The sequence below is a fragment of the Mytilus californianus genome, unplaced genomic scaffold (assembly GCF_021869535.1).
Source record: "Mytilus californianus isolate M0D057914Y unplaced genomic scaffold, xbMytCali1.0.p SCAF_7, whole genome shotgun sequence".
NCBI lineage: Eukaryota > Metazoa > Mollusca > Bivalvia > Mytilida > Mytilidae > Mytilus > Mytilus californianus.
The window spans coordinates 105,105,324-105,119,005 of NW_026262723.1; the positions used below are offsets into that span (position 1 = coordinate 105,105,324).

The 13,682-nt window shown below is 32.5% G+C and overlaps 1 protein-coding gene across 1 annotated transcript in view; it reads left to right on the plus strand.

The window, feature by feature from the left end:
- Positions 1–13,682, plus strand: part of LOC127709614 (uncharacterized) — a 401,059-nt gene that overhangs the window by 199,210 nt on the left and 188,167 nt on the right. Inside the window, exons 75-84 of the mRNA XM_052215217.1 lie at positions 483–692; positions 2,704–2,746; positions 3,081–3,244; positions 4,214–4,366; positions 4,572–4,824; positions 7,226–7,395; positions 7,823–8,002; positions 8,657–8,912; positions 9,404–9,561; positions 11,442–11,612. Coding sequence (XP_052071177.1) covers positions 483–692; positions 2,704–2,746; positions 3,081–3,244; positions 4,214–4,366; positions 4,572–4,824; positions 7,226–7,395; positions 7,823–8,002; positions 8,657–8,912; positions 9,404–9,561; positions 11,442–11,612 — 1,758 coding nt within the window. The remainder of the gene's footprint in view (positions 1–482; positions 693–2,703; positions 2,747–3,080; positions 3,245–4,213; positions 4,367–4,571; positions 4,825–7,225; positions 7,396–7,822; positions 8,003–8,656; positions 8,913–9,403; positions 9,562–11,441; positions 11,613–13,682) is intronic.

Genomic DNA, 13,682 nt, shown 5'->3' on the forward strand with positions numbered 1-13,682 from the left:
TACCATGAGTGATGATCCATGTAACATTACATCAGAGGACTTTACTCCAAATCATCAGGGATTGATATCAGATGGGTATATATGACTATCAACTTTGATGATTATGTTTGAATACTCCTACAACAAAGTTTTAAAAAAAACCAGGATAATGGGACCAGAATTAGTAGCGAAAAATTCTTCTGTGGTCATTTTCAGAATGTTATGAGTTTGACTCATCTAGCCATTGCTATACTGAAAAGAAAAGGAAATATATATATGCGAAAAGTGGTGATTAATGGCAGGTGTTAGGGGGAACTATGTCTTGTTCCAACAATATATGTTAGTTTCAAGATACTTTCTTCTAAGCTGTAGTTATTTTTAAATAGTTGTATGGTGAGCATTACTATTACTTTGCCTGCTCTTAGTCACATTTGATGTTTAATTAGCAGGTTAAACAAAATTTAAAATGTTAAGTAAGTTATAGCAATTTTTCTTTAATATAGAATGTGAACAGGCCTTCTCATTGCCAGCTCTACCAAATACAGCTGTGTGTGTACTAGAGGATACTTGTACTGGTGTGAAATGTTGTATGGATGTTGGATTTCTGAAGAAATCATTTTCAGCCTTTGTAGAGATAGATACCTGTAATCACTACCTTAAGTTTGGTATTGAGAAGCTAACTGAACAGATTGATCTTTTTGACTATCAGTGGGGTAAGTGTACTTTATTATTATAACCCTCCTGAACATAATGGGGATATATAGTGATCAAAGTATCTGTCTATCAGGACCAATTTCTTCTAAACTAAAGAATGAATTTCAAGGAAACTTCCACATAATCTTTATTAGTAGTGCATGAATAATTTCTGGGGTTTCCCCTACCTGAACATGGACTTATACTGGGTGAATGTCTCCCATCAACAACTCCTAAACAATTGAATGAAATTTCAATCAAACTTCCACAGATTCTTTGTGACATAATGCTATTGTGCACCTCCTTTTTTTCTTTCTGATTAGAATGATTTCTGGGGTGAACATCCCTATCCGCAACTCTTCCTTAATTATAATTAATAAGTGGATTTAGAATACAATTTTCATAAAGTGAAATTGACATAGTGTTTAAACAAAGGCACACATGTAGATTTACATGAGGGTAAACTGTAACAGCCATAAATATGTACATCTGTGCATCTGTGCTAAATATAGACATTTCGAGAATTTTATCACACTGTTGTTTACCAATCGAAATCAGCACACAAATAAAGAACACATTGTGTATATATTCATAGAAATAGAACACATTATGTATTCATTCATTGGAAAAGAACACATTGTGTATACATTCAAAGAAAAAAAAAACATTGTGTATATTAAGAGATAAAGAACACATTGTGTATATATTCATAGATAAAGAACACATTGTGTATATATTCATAAAAAAGAACACATTGTATATATTCATAGAAAAAGAACCCATTGTGTATATATTCATAGATACTTATGGCAAGCTGTTTTACTATAATTTATTCAAACTTCGACATATCAAATAAACTTTATAAGACCCCGTTCACACTAGCATTTTTTTTATCGATCTAATTTGAATCGATCTAAATAAAACCAGTTAGCGTTCACATCTTTAACCATAACGATCTCTATCAGTCTAATCTGAACCACTGCGTTCACACTACAATTAAAAATGCAATCGATCTGACCTAATTACCCGTAAAACTGTAAACAGTGTGTATAAATAGAAATAATTAATCAAATTTATGTGTTGGTACACTGAAACACACTCTTAAAAAAAATTGATGAAGTTATTGTTTCTCTGGAATCACAAGTTCAAATTTTGATACTGGTGTTCTTGTAGTTTTCATCAATTTTGAAACAAAAAACTGTAGCAAGGAAGAAATGTTCCGGTTCTGAAAAAAAACCAAAAAAAACCAACAAAACAACAAAAACAACAGAAGAAAAGAAGACACAAATTTATGGTATGGCGAAGACAACTTTTTTTCCGTTTGTTTTTACTTGCATGTACACAAAGGTCTGTTTTTAAACAGAGAAATATTGGTTAAACAACGAACCACCGATATATACTGGGGTGTCATGTTATAACACTTGTAGTTTTGTCGCTATACATGCGCATAGATTATTTTCGATTCAATTGTACTAGTTTAAACCGATCTTTTCGTTCACATTTAAAGTTAGATCGGTTCACTTTAGATCGATTCAAACTAAACTACCTCTTTTGGTGTTTTAGTTTAGACCGATTGAAGATCGATTCAAAGCGTTCACATCAGCCCTTAAACCGATCTTTAGTGAACAGATCTAGTTAAAATCGATATAAATGTCCTAGTGTGAACGGGGTCTAAGATATCTCATATAGTTTATAAGATATCTCATATAGTTTATAAGATACCTTTTATAGTTTATAAAATATCTTATATAATATCTTATATAGTTTATAAGATATCTTATATAGTTTATAAGATATCTTATATAGTTTATAAGATATCTTATATAGTTTATAAGATATCTTATAAAGTTTAGAAGATGTCTTATATAGTTTAGAAGATATCTCATATATTATATGAGGTATTTTGAAGTTCGAATTAGAGTAATACGGCTTGCCATAGATACTGAACACAGTGTGTCTTATTAATATTTATCATTAATTATTTTATTGTAAAGGTCAGAATGGTGTCATGTTTCTTCTTTTTTACTATAGGTACCCTTGAGAAGAAATACTTGATGAATGTTATAAGAGTAGAGTGAGTGATTTGCAATAAGTATTTTCTAATTTGTCTTTTGACCAGAATTGACCCTTATTTTGTTTCACTGAAGAGCAGAATCATTAGATATTAAAGTAAATAAGAAATGTGAATATGCTTCAGTTGGTAGGTAAACAGGCTCAGTTTTATTCATAAATGAACAGAAAAAACTATGTTATGTACAATTTTTCAGTAGTACCTTTTTTAATTGAAGTCAAGTAAAAGTATTACAATGTTACTTAATTTGATTTGCTTACTTTTTTTAACTTATGTCAACGAAACACCGATGATACAATCTATCATCCTAAGTTTAGAAAATGTAATATATTTATAGATACAGGATAGAAGACATATCAGCTGATCAGGAGTATGAGATAGATTTGAACATGAGTGTTTGTTTTGAATCACAGAAAAGCTGTTACTTTACCATGAGCATATTCACAGGTTACAGATTACCTAAGGTTTTCTGTGATTGGGGCACAGGATTTAATATGCCAGGTATACACATAATGTTTTTGTATGACTGGTGCACATGACTTTATATTCTAAATAATCCCATCAAAATGAAATTTGGTGTGTCTTTGATAGTTTATTAAATTTATGCACCACTTTTCTAGACTCGAGGAGATTTAGAGGTTGACATATTCCAATGACATAATGTCTATCATATTGTTTGGTTTAATAAATCATTCATACACATTGCTAGGTAAACTCAATTTGCGAGAGTTAAACATGCCTTTTATGTAGGCCAAGATAAAATACAATACAGTTATCTCCTAGTTGAATTTATTTTGAATGAACTTTTGTTCAGGATAGATTGAAAGCTTTATGATTGTGATCTACATTTTTTAGCTCACCTGGCCTAAAAGGCCAAGTGAGCTTTTCTCATCACTTGGAGTCCTTCGTCCGTCGTCCGTCGTTGTTAACTTTTACAAAAATCTTCTCCTCTGAAACTACTGGGTCAAATTTAACCAAACTTTGCCACAATCATTATTGGGGTATCTAGTTTCAAAAATGTGTCCGACGACCCTTCCTGCCAACCAACATGGCCGCCATGGCTAAAAATAGAACATAGGGGTAAAATGCAGTTTTTGGCTTATATCTCTGAAACTAAAGCAAAAGTATTATGGTTGCATTATTTCATGCATCATTTGTAAACAAAAATATCAGGTGAGCGATACAGGCTCCTTGGAGCCTCTAGTTTGAATTATGTTATTTGTGAGGTTTTGTGCCCCAAAAATGAATACTCTTTAAAATATGAAAATTTATATCAATTATGCAACAATATAGTTGTTGGATGCTCAAAAACCTTTTTCACTTTTCACTCTGTGTAGTATTCTTTATTACATAAGACTATGATTTATATATTTTTTCAAACTTTTACTGAAAATAACATAAGAATATATTATGATTGTGTTATTTATTTATATATAGCGCCCTTTACTTTTTCTCTCTATGTATTTGTAGAATTTTCCCTAACCAAGATTTTAGAAGAACAAAAAGAAACTTTATCAGACCAGTTACCTACAGCTGTTAGACAGATTTTACTAGAGAAACTTGGACTTAGTGATTTTTTTCTAGATTCTCCATGTAATGTAGCAACTAATTCATTTGTCAATGGTAAGTGCTTATTTGAACTTAGATATTTGTTTTCTTAGCACTTAAAAGTAAGGGAAATAGTTGTCAACATTTACAGGTTGTTGTTTTAAGAATTGATTTATTACTTATATTTGATGTGTCAGTATTAAGATGAAATAAAATGTTTGCACTCAAATTGGTATGATCCCTTTTCATTAAAGACCTGTATGCTTTGCTTTTATTACAGAATGTAATAGTAGTTATTTGACCTTGACCTTACCTTCATCAGTATCCTGTGTAATACCACCAAGCTGTTCTGCTTTATCATGCTGTATGGACGTCCAGTTAATCAGTCGCGCCATCATGTCCGAGATCTATATAGATCCTTGTACATATACTATGTCCGTAACTTTAGAGAAACTACATGTAAAGATATCTCTGCTGAAGTATACATGGGGAGAAACTCACAAGTTCTCACTTCAAGGTGGCATTATCATAAAGTATGTATAAATAATATTTCATTTTTAATTCATCAGTAAGTTTTACAATATTTAGAACCTTGAAATTAATGAATCCTTGATGAAATGAATATCAATATTTCTCATCAGTAAATAGATGTTTCTTTCACTCTTTGGTGTAGTGGGGATGACTGTTGTATCTTTTAATGAGGAAACCTTTTTTTACTTGCATACTTTTGTCAATTAGTGCAACCATTGGAACAAATACTTTTAATGCCCCCGCCATAGTTTTCTCATTCTAACTTAAGTTTGCCTCATGCATATATTATGAAACTCTTACACAATGCTAAAAACTAAAACTTGCAGACAGAGTTCAAATGTTGGCATTTACTGTTCTAGAGTTATGCCCCTTTTTTATTTGGAAAATTGCAAATTGTTTTAGTTTCCTCACTCTGACTTAAATTTTTTTCATCTAGATTTTATGAAACTCATACACAATGCTAAGGACCAGAATTCGCAGACACTCAGTTTAAATTTGGGCAGGGAGTCACTTACTGTTCTAGAGATATGCCTCTTTATAACTTGGAAAATTGCTTAAATAGATATAAGAAGATGTGGTATGAGTGCCAATGAGACAACTCTCCATCCAAGTCAAAATTTATAAAAGTAAACCATTATAGGTCACAATACGGTCTTCAACACGGAGCTTTGGCTCACACCGAACAGTAAGCTATAAAGGGCCCCAAAAAAATTACTAGTGTAAAACCATTCAAACGGGAAAACCAACGGTCTAATCTATATAAAAAACGAGAAACGAGAAACACTTATGAACCACATCAACAAACGACAACTACTGAACATCAGATTCCTAAGTTTGCCTCATGCAAATTTTATGAAACTCATACACAATGCTAAGAACCATAACACGCAGACAGAGTTCGAATTTGGGCAGTCAGTCATTTACTGTTCTAGAGTAATGCCCCTTTTTTAGCTCACCTGACCTAAAAGGCCAAGTGAGCTTTTCTCATCACTTGGCGTCCGTCGTCTGTTCTCGTCGTTCATCGTCGTTAACTTTTACAAAATCTTCTTCTCTGAAACTACTGGGCCAAATTTAACCAAACTTGGCCACAATCATCATTGGGGTATCTAGTTTAAAAAATGTGTCCGATGATCCCGACGCCAATCAAGATGGCCGCCATGGCTAAAAACAGAATATAGGGATAAAATGTAGATGTTGGCTTATATCTCAGAAACTAAAGCATTTTAGAGCAAATCTGACGGGGTAAAATTGTTCATCAGGTCAAGATCTATCTGCCCTGAAATTTGCAGACAAATCAGACAACCCGTTGTTGGGTTGCTGCCCCTAAATTGGAAATTTTAAGGAAATTTTTCAGTTTTTATCTTGTATATTATTATAGATAGAGATAAACTGTAAACAGCAATAATGTTCAGCAAAGTAAGATCTACAAATAAGTCAAACATGACCAAAATGGTCAATTGACCCCTCTAGGAGTTATTGCCCTTTATAGTCAATTTTTAACAATTTTTTGTAAATTTTTGTAATCTTTTAAAAAAATCTTCTCTGAAACTACAGAGACAAATTTAACCAAACTTGGCCACAATCATCATTAGGGTATCTAGTTTAAAAAATGTGCCCGATGATCCCGCCTACCAACATGGCTAACATGGCTAAAAATAGAACATAGGGTTAAAATGCAAGTTTTGTCTATTATTTTTTGAACCATTATAAATAGAGAAAATCTGAAAGGAGCAAAATGTTCAGAATAATGAGCTCTACCAATTGTCCATATAGGTCAAAACTATTAGACAAATTCTTATAGGAGTTACATGTATTGCCCATAAATGACAAATTTCACCATTGTTTTTCTTTTTTGCCTATTATCATGAAAACTATGATATTTTGATAGAGAGAAACCTTTTTTTTCTGTTATGCCTTATATGATTTAAATTATAAAAGATAAATAAACACTTTAAAATTACAAAAATGATCAGCAAGGCAAGATCTATTAAAAAGTCAAATTTTGCCGATATAGTTAGTAGACTGTCACTCTTCATAGGAGTGATTGCCCTTAAATGAGGATTTTTTTACCCTCTTTTGTGTTTCGATCAAAAAAACTAAAGAAGATAGAGAGAAACTAAACAGACTAAAAGATCAATAATACAAGATCAACAAAATAGAGATTTTTGTCATGAAGTCTATTCTCATCTACAATTTTGGAGAGTGTCATTTGTTTGATATGCAAATAGACCAAGGTGAGCAACAGGCTCTTTAGAGCCTCTAGTTTTTTAACTTGGAAAATTGCAAAGCTTGAGTGTGGGCATTTGTTTCCTCAGACTTCTTCTTCGTTTATTTATAATTTAAAATTGCTTTTTCTTGTAAAATGTTATTGAGTTTTGTATGACATGTTTATATTGTTTCTAGGTATAAAGTTTTTGACTTAAAGAATGAGAAAATATTCATGGTAGACTTGAGTTTCCATATTTGTATGGAAGAGAAGGAACCAAACAGTTGTATAGTTGATTTACCAATCCTAACCAATGCTAGATTAGCTAAACCTTTATGTAACTGGAGTATGGGATTCTTACAGTCAGGTAAGCTATATGCAGCTGTTTGACGACAATTATAATTGACTAGGATTGCCAAAGTCAGTGATTCTCTCCATGCACTCAGGGGTGATGAAAGTGGTGTAAAACACCCACGACCAAACAATCAATCAAATTTATTTGTTTTATGTAATGATTGTAAGGTAATGTTTGTGTGTTCATCTGACCTTGACCTCATTTATATGGATCATTGAAAATGTGAAGTTTGTTGATACTGGCAGTAAATCCTTTAGTTAAAAGACTTTCAACCTAAACTATACCAGTAAAGCTGGTGAGACATTTCAGAATGTTTATTCTTGTTGGTTTTCCAACCCTAGTCACTATAAAGCTGTTTAGTTCTAAGTGGCTCTAAGAATCCAACATTCAATTTTTCTGCTTAATAATGGTGTGTTTAATTTTGAAATGATTTTTGTAGACTTTTCCTTGGCTACTTGGCTGAGAGAAAACAGTATAACAGACACAGGTACATTACAGGAAGTTTTTGTTACACAACTTCTCTATAAACTTGGCATTGATGACTACATGAAGGATCCACAGTGTGACAGAAATCAGCCTCCATATAAACCTGCAAACAATATGGGATGGAATCTAGACAGTAAGTTACACCTTTTTTATAAATGATAAAAATATTTGCAAAAGGTGTCATTTGTTGTCCCCAAAGCAACATGGTGCAGGGGATATAGAAATACTGGGTGTCGGTCCCTCCATATGTCTATCTGGTCTTGTTAGGGCTCTCAAGTGTGTAATTCTTGTCGGATATTTATGAAATTTGTATCTGCAATGTCTCAGTCAAATTCAAAATTAGTTCTGATCACTATTTTAAAAAGAAAATTGCATTGTAAGCACTCAGACAACTACATTTCTTGTAGGATTGCAATTTATATCGAAGGTTTATATCAGCATTGTCACAGTAAGCTTTAAAAGGTCCTGACAGGAAAAAATGTGAAATAATTCAAATTAGAAAACCGATGATTTATGACAAAAAAAAATAATGAAAAACTCTGAAACACAGGCTTCTGGCTTTCACAGGCACATATTGAATGTGGTTGGTTAATCATGTTTAATTTTTTTTTTTTTGTGATTTCAGATTATAATGATGGATAACCTATTATGATTGCAGTTTTTCACACAGACTTTGTGTTTTGCTTTTGAAGATAATTCTTAAAACAATAAAAATTATTAGTAAAGATCTTATAAATGAATATATTTCTTGGAACTGATAATCATAAAAAAAATAATTTTATTTCAGAATGTAATAGTTCTGTAGATTTACCTGTGTCTCTACCAGCTGGAATCTCCTGTTACCTGTCTGATACCTGTACAGGTATAGATTGTTGTATACAGGTAGATAAACTAGGATTATCTGTCAATGCCTATGTACTGCTGGATGCCTGTCACAACACTTTTACTGTTGGTGTAGAGAACTTTAAACATACTACAACCATGCTGGATATTGACCTTGGTGAAATACAAACTTTCTCTATGATGGGATTTGTTATAGTGAGGTATATAAAATTAACTAGTAATTGTAGTGAATTGTAAAGAATCCATATCTTGAATTTGTGTATATTTTTCCATTTTACAAGAAGGAAAGAATAGATTTGAGAATAGATTGTTTCTTTCTTAACACTAACCTCAGTATTTTACAGTTTTGAAAAAAATGATCTTTTTGACATTTTGTTTTGTCATGGTCTTTTATAGCTGACTGTACATTATGGGTTTTGCTCATTGCTCATTACTTCCAATTCATTTGGTCTCTGGTGGATAGTTGTCTAATTGGCTATTATGCAACATCTCCTTATTTATATGTATTCTTTTTTAATAGTTTGTTAGATTGAAGAGTTCTACAATTATTGTTGGGTTGAATTTTAGTCTTTGTTATAACTAGAATAAAACTTTCATTGAGATTGAATGAAGAGCAGATTTTTTTTTCATTCCTTAACCACTCCATTTTACAATATCAATGAAATAACTTTATAATTTTCTTTTTTTTCAGTTACAAGATTGATGAGTTCTACAATGAGAGGATGTTTATTGTCGGTATGAACATCAGTATTTGTTATGAAGCTAATGGACCTTGTGCTTTAAACCTGAAAATACTGGAAAATACCAAACTTCCAATACCTTTCTGTGATTTCAGTCAAGGAATTCCAGGTAAGATTACAATTCTCTGACCTTGGGATACCTGTTTGTGAGTTCATTCAAGGAATTCTTTAATAATCAAATTAATACATCCACTTTACATTCAGAATCGAAAGATGGATGTTGCATGGTCTATTACTATGGCATTTACAATTTTAGGTCATTAAAACCATTTCAGTTTCAAACTGTTGCCCTAGACAAATCTTTATTCAACATTTTACAAAAAAGGTACGCATCTTCTTGTTGTTGATGCTGCAAATTGTCGATCCTAGTTTGTGACTTCTGAATACATTGAATTTGACAGAGAAAAATGACCCAGATTTTTAAGTCCATACAAAATTACCTAAATAACTAGAAAACTATTCAGGAACCTTCTGACAGGAAAAGACTTTGACATTAACAAGACAGCTGAATAATGTGGTCATCCTTGCCAGGCTTGATATTGGAATTGTCACAAATGAAAATAAATGAAAATGTTGGTTACTCTATAATGAAATGAATATTATAAACAATATATCAGTCTATTCACTATTGCTTACAATGAAATGGAGGAATGAAATAATTATCATCACAACATGCGAGGTTTTGTCCTCGTGAAAGTTCCCCCATGTTTAGATTTTCATCCATGGAGATCCCTGACTGATCAAGTGACATCTTTGGACAGTGCATATCAAACTTTTATGTAGAACAGTTTCCCTTGAGTCAGTAAGAACTACAGGAAGATTTATTGTTTCCTCCCATAGTGTAAAATTTTATCTCTACAAAAGATGTATAGTTCTGTGTTATTGATATAGAAAAATATTTATTGGATTATTTTGATTAATTCATTACCAGTTGTTGATACATAGATTGGAAATTTAGGACAAGAGCAAAAATCCTTTGTTACTGATAAGGTGATCAGGAGGGGGGATTTCAAACAAAAATTACAGTCCCATGATGTATATGGTTGAGCTGGATATAGGTCAAACTACAGAATTCAATACATTTTTATGGCCCCGCAACAAAGTTGTTGGGGCCATATAGTTTTACCCTTGTCCGTCATTCCGTCATGATGTCATTCTGTCATTCCCTCATTCCCTCATTCCGCAACAAACCATTATACACAATTTTTTTTCTAAACTCCTTCAGATATTAAGCTGATTTTTGGTATGTGAGTTAACATGATGAGTTACAGATCAAGTTTCAGTTTCTTTCTGCTCTGCTAATTTTTGCTGAAATTACGGGCTTTGGACTTTGATAAATTGTTGAAAATCACAGTTATCCGGACTTTTTTTCTAAACGCTTTCAGATGTTGGGCTGTTTTTTTTGTATGTGAGTTAACCATGATGAGTTACAGATCAAATTTAAGTTTCATTCCGCTCTATTAATTTTTGCTGAAATTACGGACTTTGGACTTTGAAAATTGTTGAAAATCACAGTTATCCGGACTTATTTTCTATACGCCCTAAGATTTTGCGCTGATTTTTGATATGTGAGTCTACCATGATGAGTTACAGATCAAATTTATGTTTCGTTCAGCTATGCTGATTTTCATGTCATTTCAACATATCTTGTTAGATCTGCAGTACATTCACTTCCTGTTTGCTGATAGTTTGAAATTTAACTACTCATTGATCAAGGAAATTTTTCATCAAACTAGTATTTGTCTTGAGAGCTGGATACTATCCATGCATGTTTGTGTCCACATGTGTTGTTGAAATTGCAGATTTTTCAACTTTTTAAGACAGGGCCATTTGTGTAGTTCCGACACATCTAGTTTAACAGGATTATCTTTGGCTTCCTTGCTAGATAATAATAAGATAGATTTTGAACAACAATTACAGTCCAGTGATGTATGTTGTTGACTTGTTGAGCTGGATATGGGACAGAATGTACACAACATTTTTTTTCAGGTTTTTCCTTGGCTGCCTGGCTAGATAATAACAAGATAGATTTGGGAGAACAGCTACAGTCCTATGATGTTGATAGGTTGATGGAAGAATTAGGTATAGCTGGTTATCTACTGAATCCTCAATGTCAGGTGTCTTCTTATCAAACTGATACGAAAGGATGGAATACTGGATGTAAGTTCTTATATTAAGAAAGACTAAAAGTCATATTACACTATATATACTGCAATAAATATTTGTGGCCACAATAGAAGGGGCATTTTGTTTGCTGTCTGTGCATGTCCATCCATCCATCTGTTTGTCAGGTTAATGTTTAAATTTAAAGCATTTCATCATAAAGTTGTGGTCACATTTACTAGAAAACTTATACACATATATATAAAAATAAGGAGACGTGGTATGATTGCCAATGAGACAACTATCCACCAAAGTTCAAATGAAGTGGATGTAAGTAGTTATAGGCAACTATATGGCCTTCAACAATGAGAAAAACCCATACCATATGGTTGGCTATAAAAGGCCCCAACATGAAAAATATAAAACAATTCAATTGAGAAAACTAACAGCCTAATTTATAACAAAACAATTTACGAAAAAACAAATATGACAGACATGAACAAACGACAACCACTGAACTCCTGACTTTGGACAGGCACATAAAGAATGTTGTGGGGTTAAACATGTTTGTGAGCGCTCAACCCTCCCCTAACCTGGGACAGTGGTGTAACAGTACAACATAAGAACATACTATAAAAAATCAGTTGAAAAAGGCTTAACTCATCAAATCAATACAAATAGAAATACATCTAACAAAAACATAGAGTGGACGTGGACGGGTATCCGGTGTTGTTTATACATACCACATGTTCATTAAAATTTTAACTTTTAAAATTATGTACCAAACTAGGGTTTTGATTGAGGTTCACTCAAAAAAGAAGTGTGAGACTGTTAGCAGGAAAACTATTCTTGCTTTAGCATTTTGCATAATAATTATATTATTTATTGAGATAAAACTTGTTATAATATTTGGAACATTTATCTTAGATTCGGGTTGCATGATGTCAGTTTGAAATCTGCATATATTCGTAGTATTGATTAAAAAAGTCTATTTCGAAAAAAGCCTGTGTCAAGTTTTTTTCATTTATTTGTTCAATATCAGCTTGTTAATTAATATTGTTAATCATTTGCTGTATGTCATCTTGTTTTCAGCAACCATGGCCTCTAACCAATACTTAGCCAGGAGAAATAAACATATAGTTCTTGTTGAAATTTCTAATTCAATCTTGATTCTTAAAAAAAACCATTCTTACCAAAACTAATTTTTGTCTTGCCTTGACGGAGTCAAAACGCGAGACATAGATATGCTGTTTCCGGCGACGGCGGCGGCTTCAACAATGTAATAGTTTGTGATTAAGTCTAGTTTATGGTGAACCACTAGTGGTAGATCAATGATATTTGGTATGCAGTTGTATTAGCATAGGCACATTTCATTACAATGGAGATTATTCTGCCCCGTCCCCTCAGTCATGGTTAATTGACTTTGAAACTTTGCCTAGTTTACATGTATTAGTTTGTGATTAGGTCAGTTTATGGGGAACCACTACTGGTAGGTCAATGATATTTGGTATGCAGTTGTATAAGCATTGGCATATCTCATTTCCATGGAGATTATTTGGCCCCACCCTTCAGTCATGGTCTATTGACTTTGAAACTTTTGCTTAGTTTTCATGTATTAGTTTGTGATTTGGTCAGTTTATGTGGAACCACTACTGGTAGGTCAATGATATTTGGTATGCAGTTGTATAAGCATTGGCCTATCTCATTTCCATGGAGATTATTTGGCCCAACTCCTTCAGTCATGGTCTATTGACTTTGAAACTTTTGCTTAGTTTTCATGTATTAGTTTGTGATTAGGTCAGTTTATGGGGAACCACTAGTGGTAGGTTATTTGATATTTGGTATGCAGTTGAATAAACATTGGCATATTTCATTTCCATGGAGATTATTTGGACCCACCCCTTCAGTCATAATCTATTGACTTTGAAACTTTTGCTTAGTTTTGCAAGTTAATGTTTGTGTTTATGTTTCTTTAAAGGGAACGACTTATGAAAAGTCAATAATATTTGGTATGCAGTTGTATTAGCATTGGCACATCTCATTTCCATGGAGATTGTTAAGCCCTGTACCTTTAGTCATGGTTCATTGACTTTAAATATTTGCATAACTTACATGTTAAAGTATTGT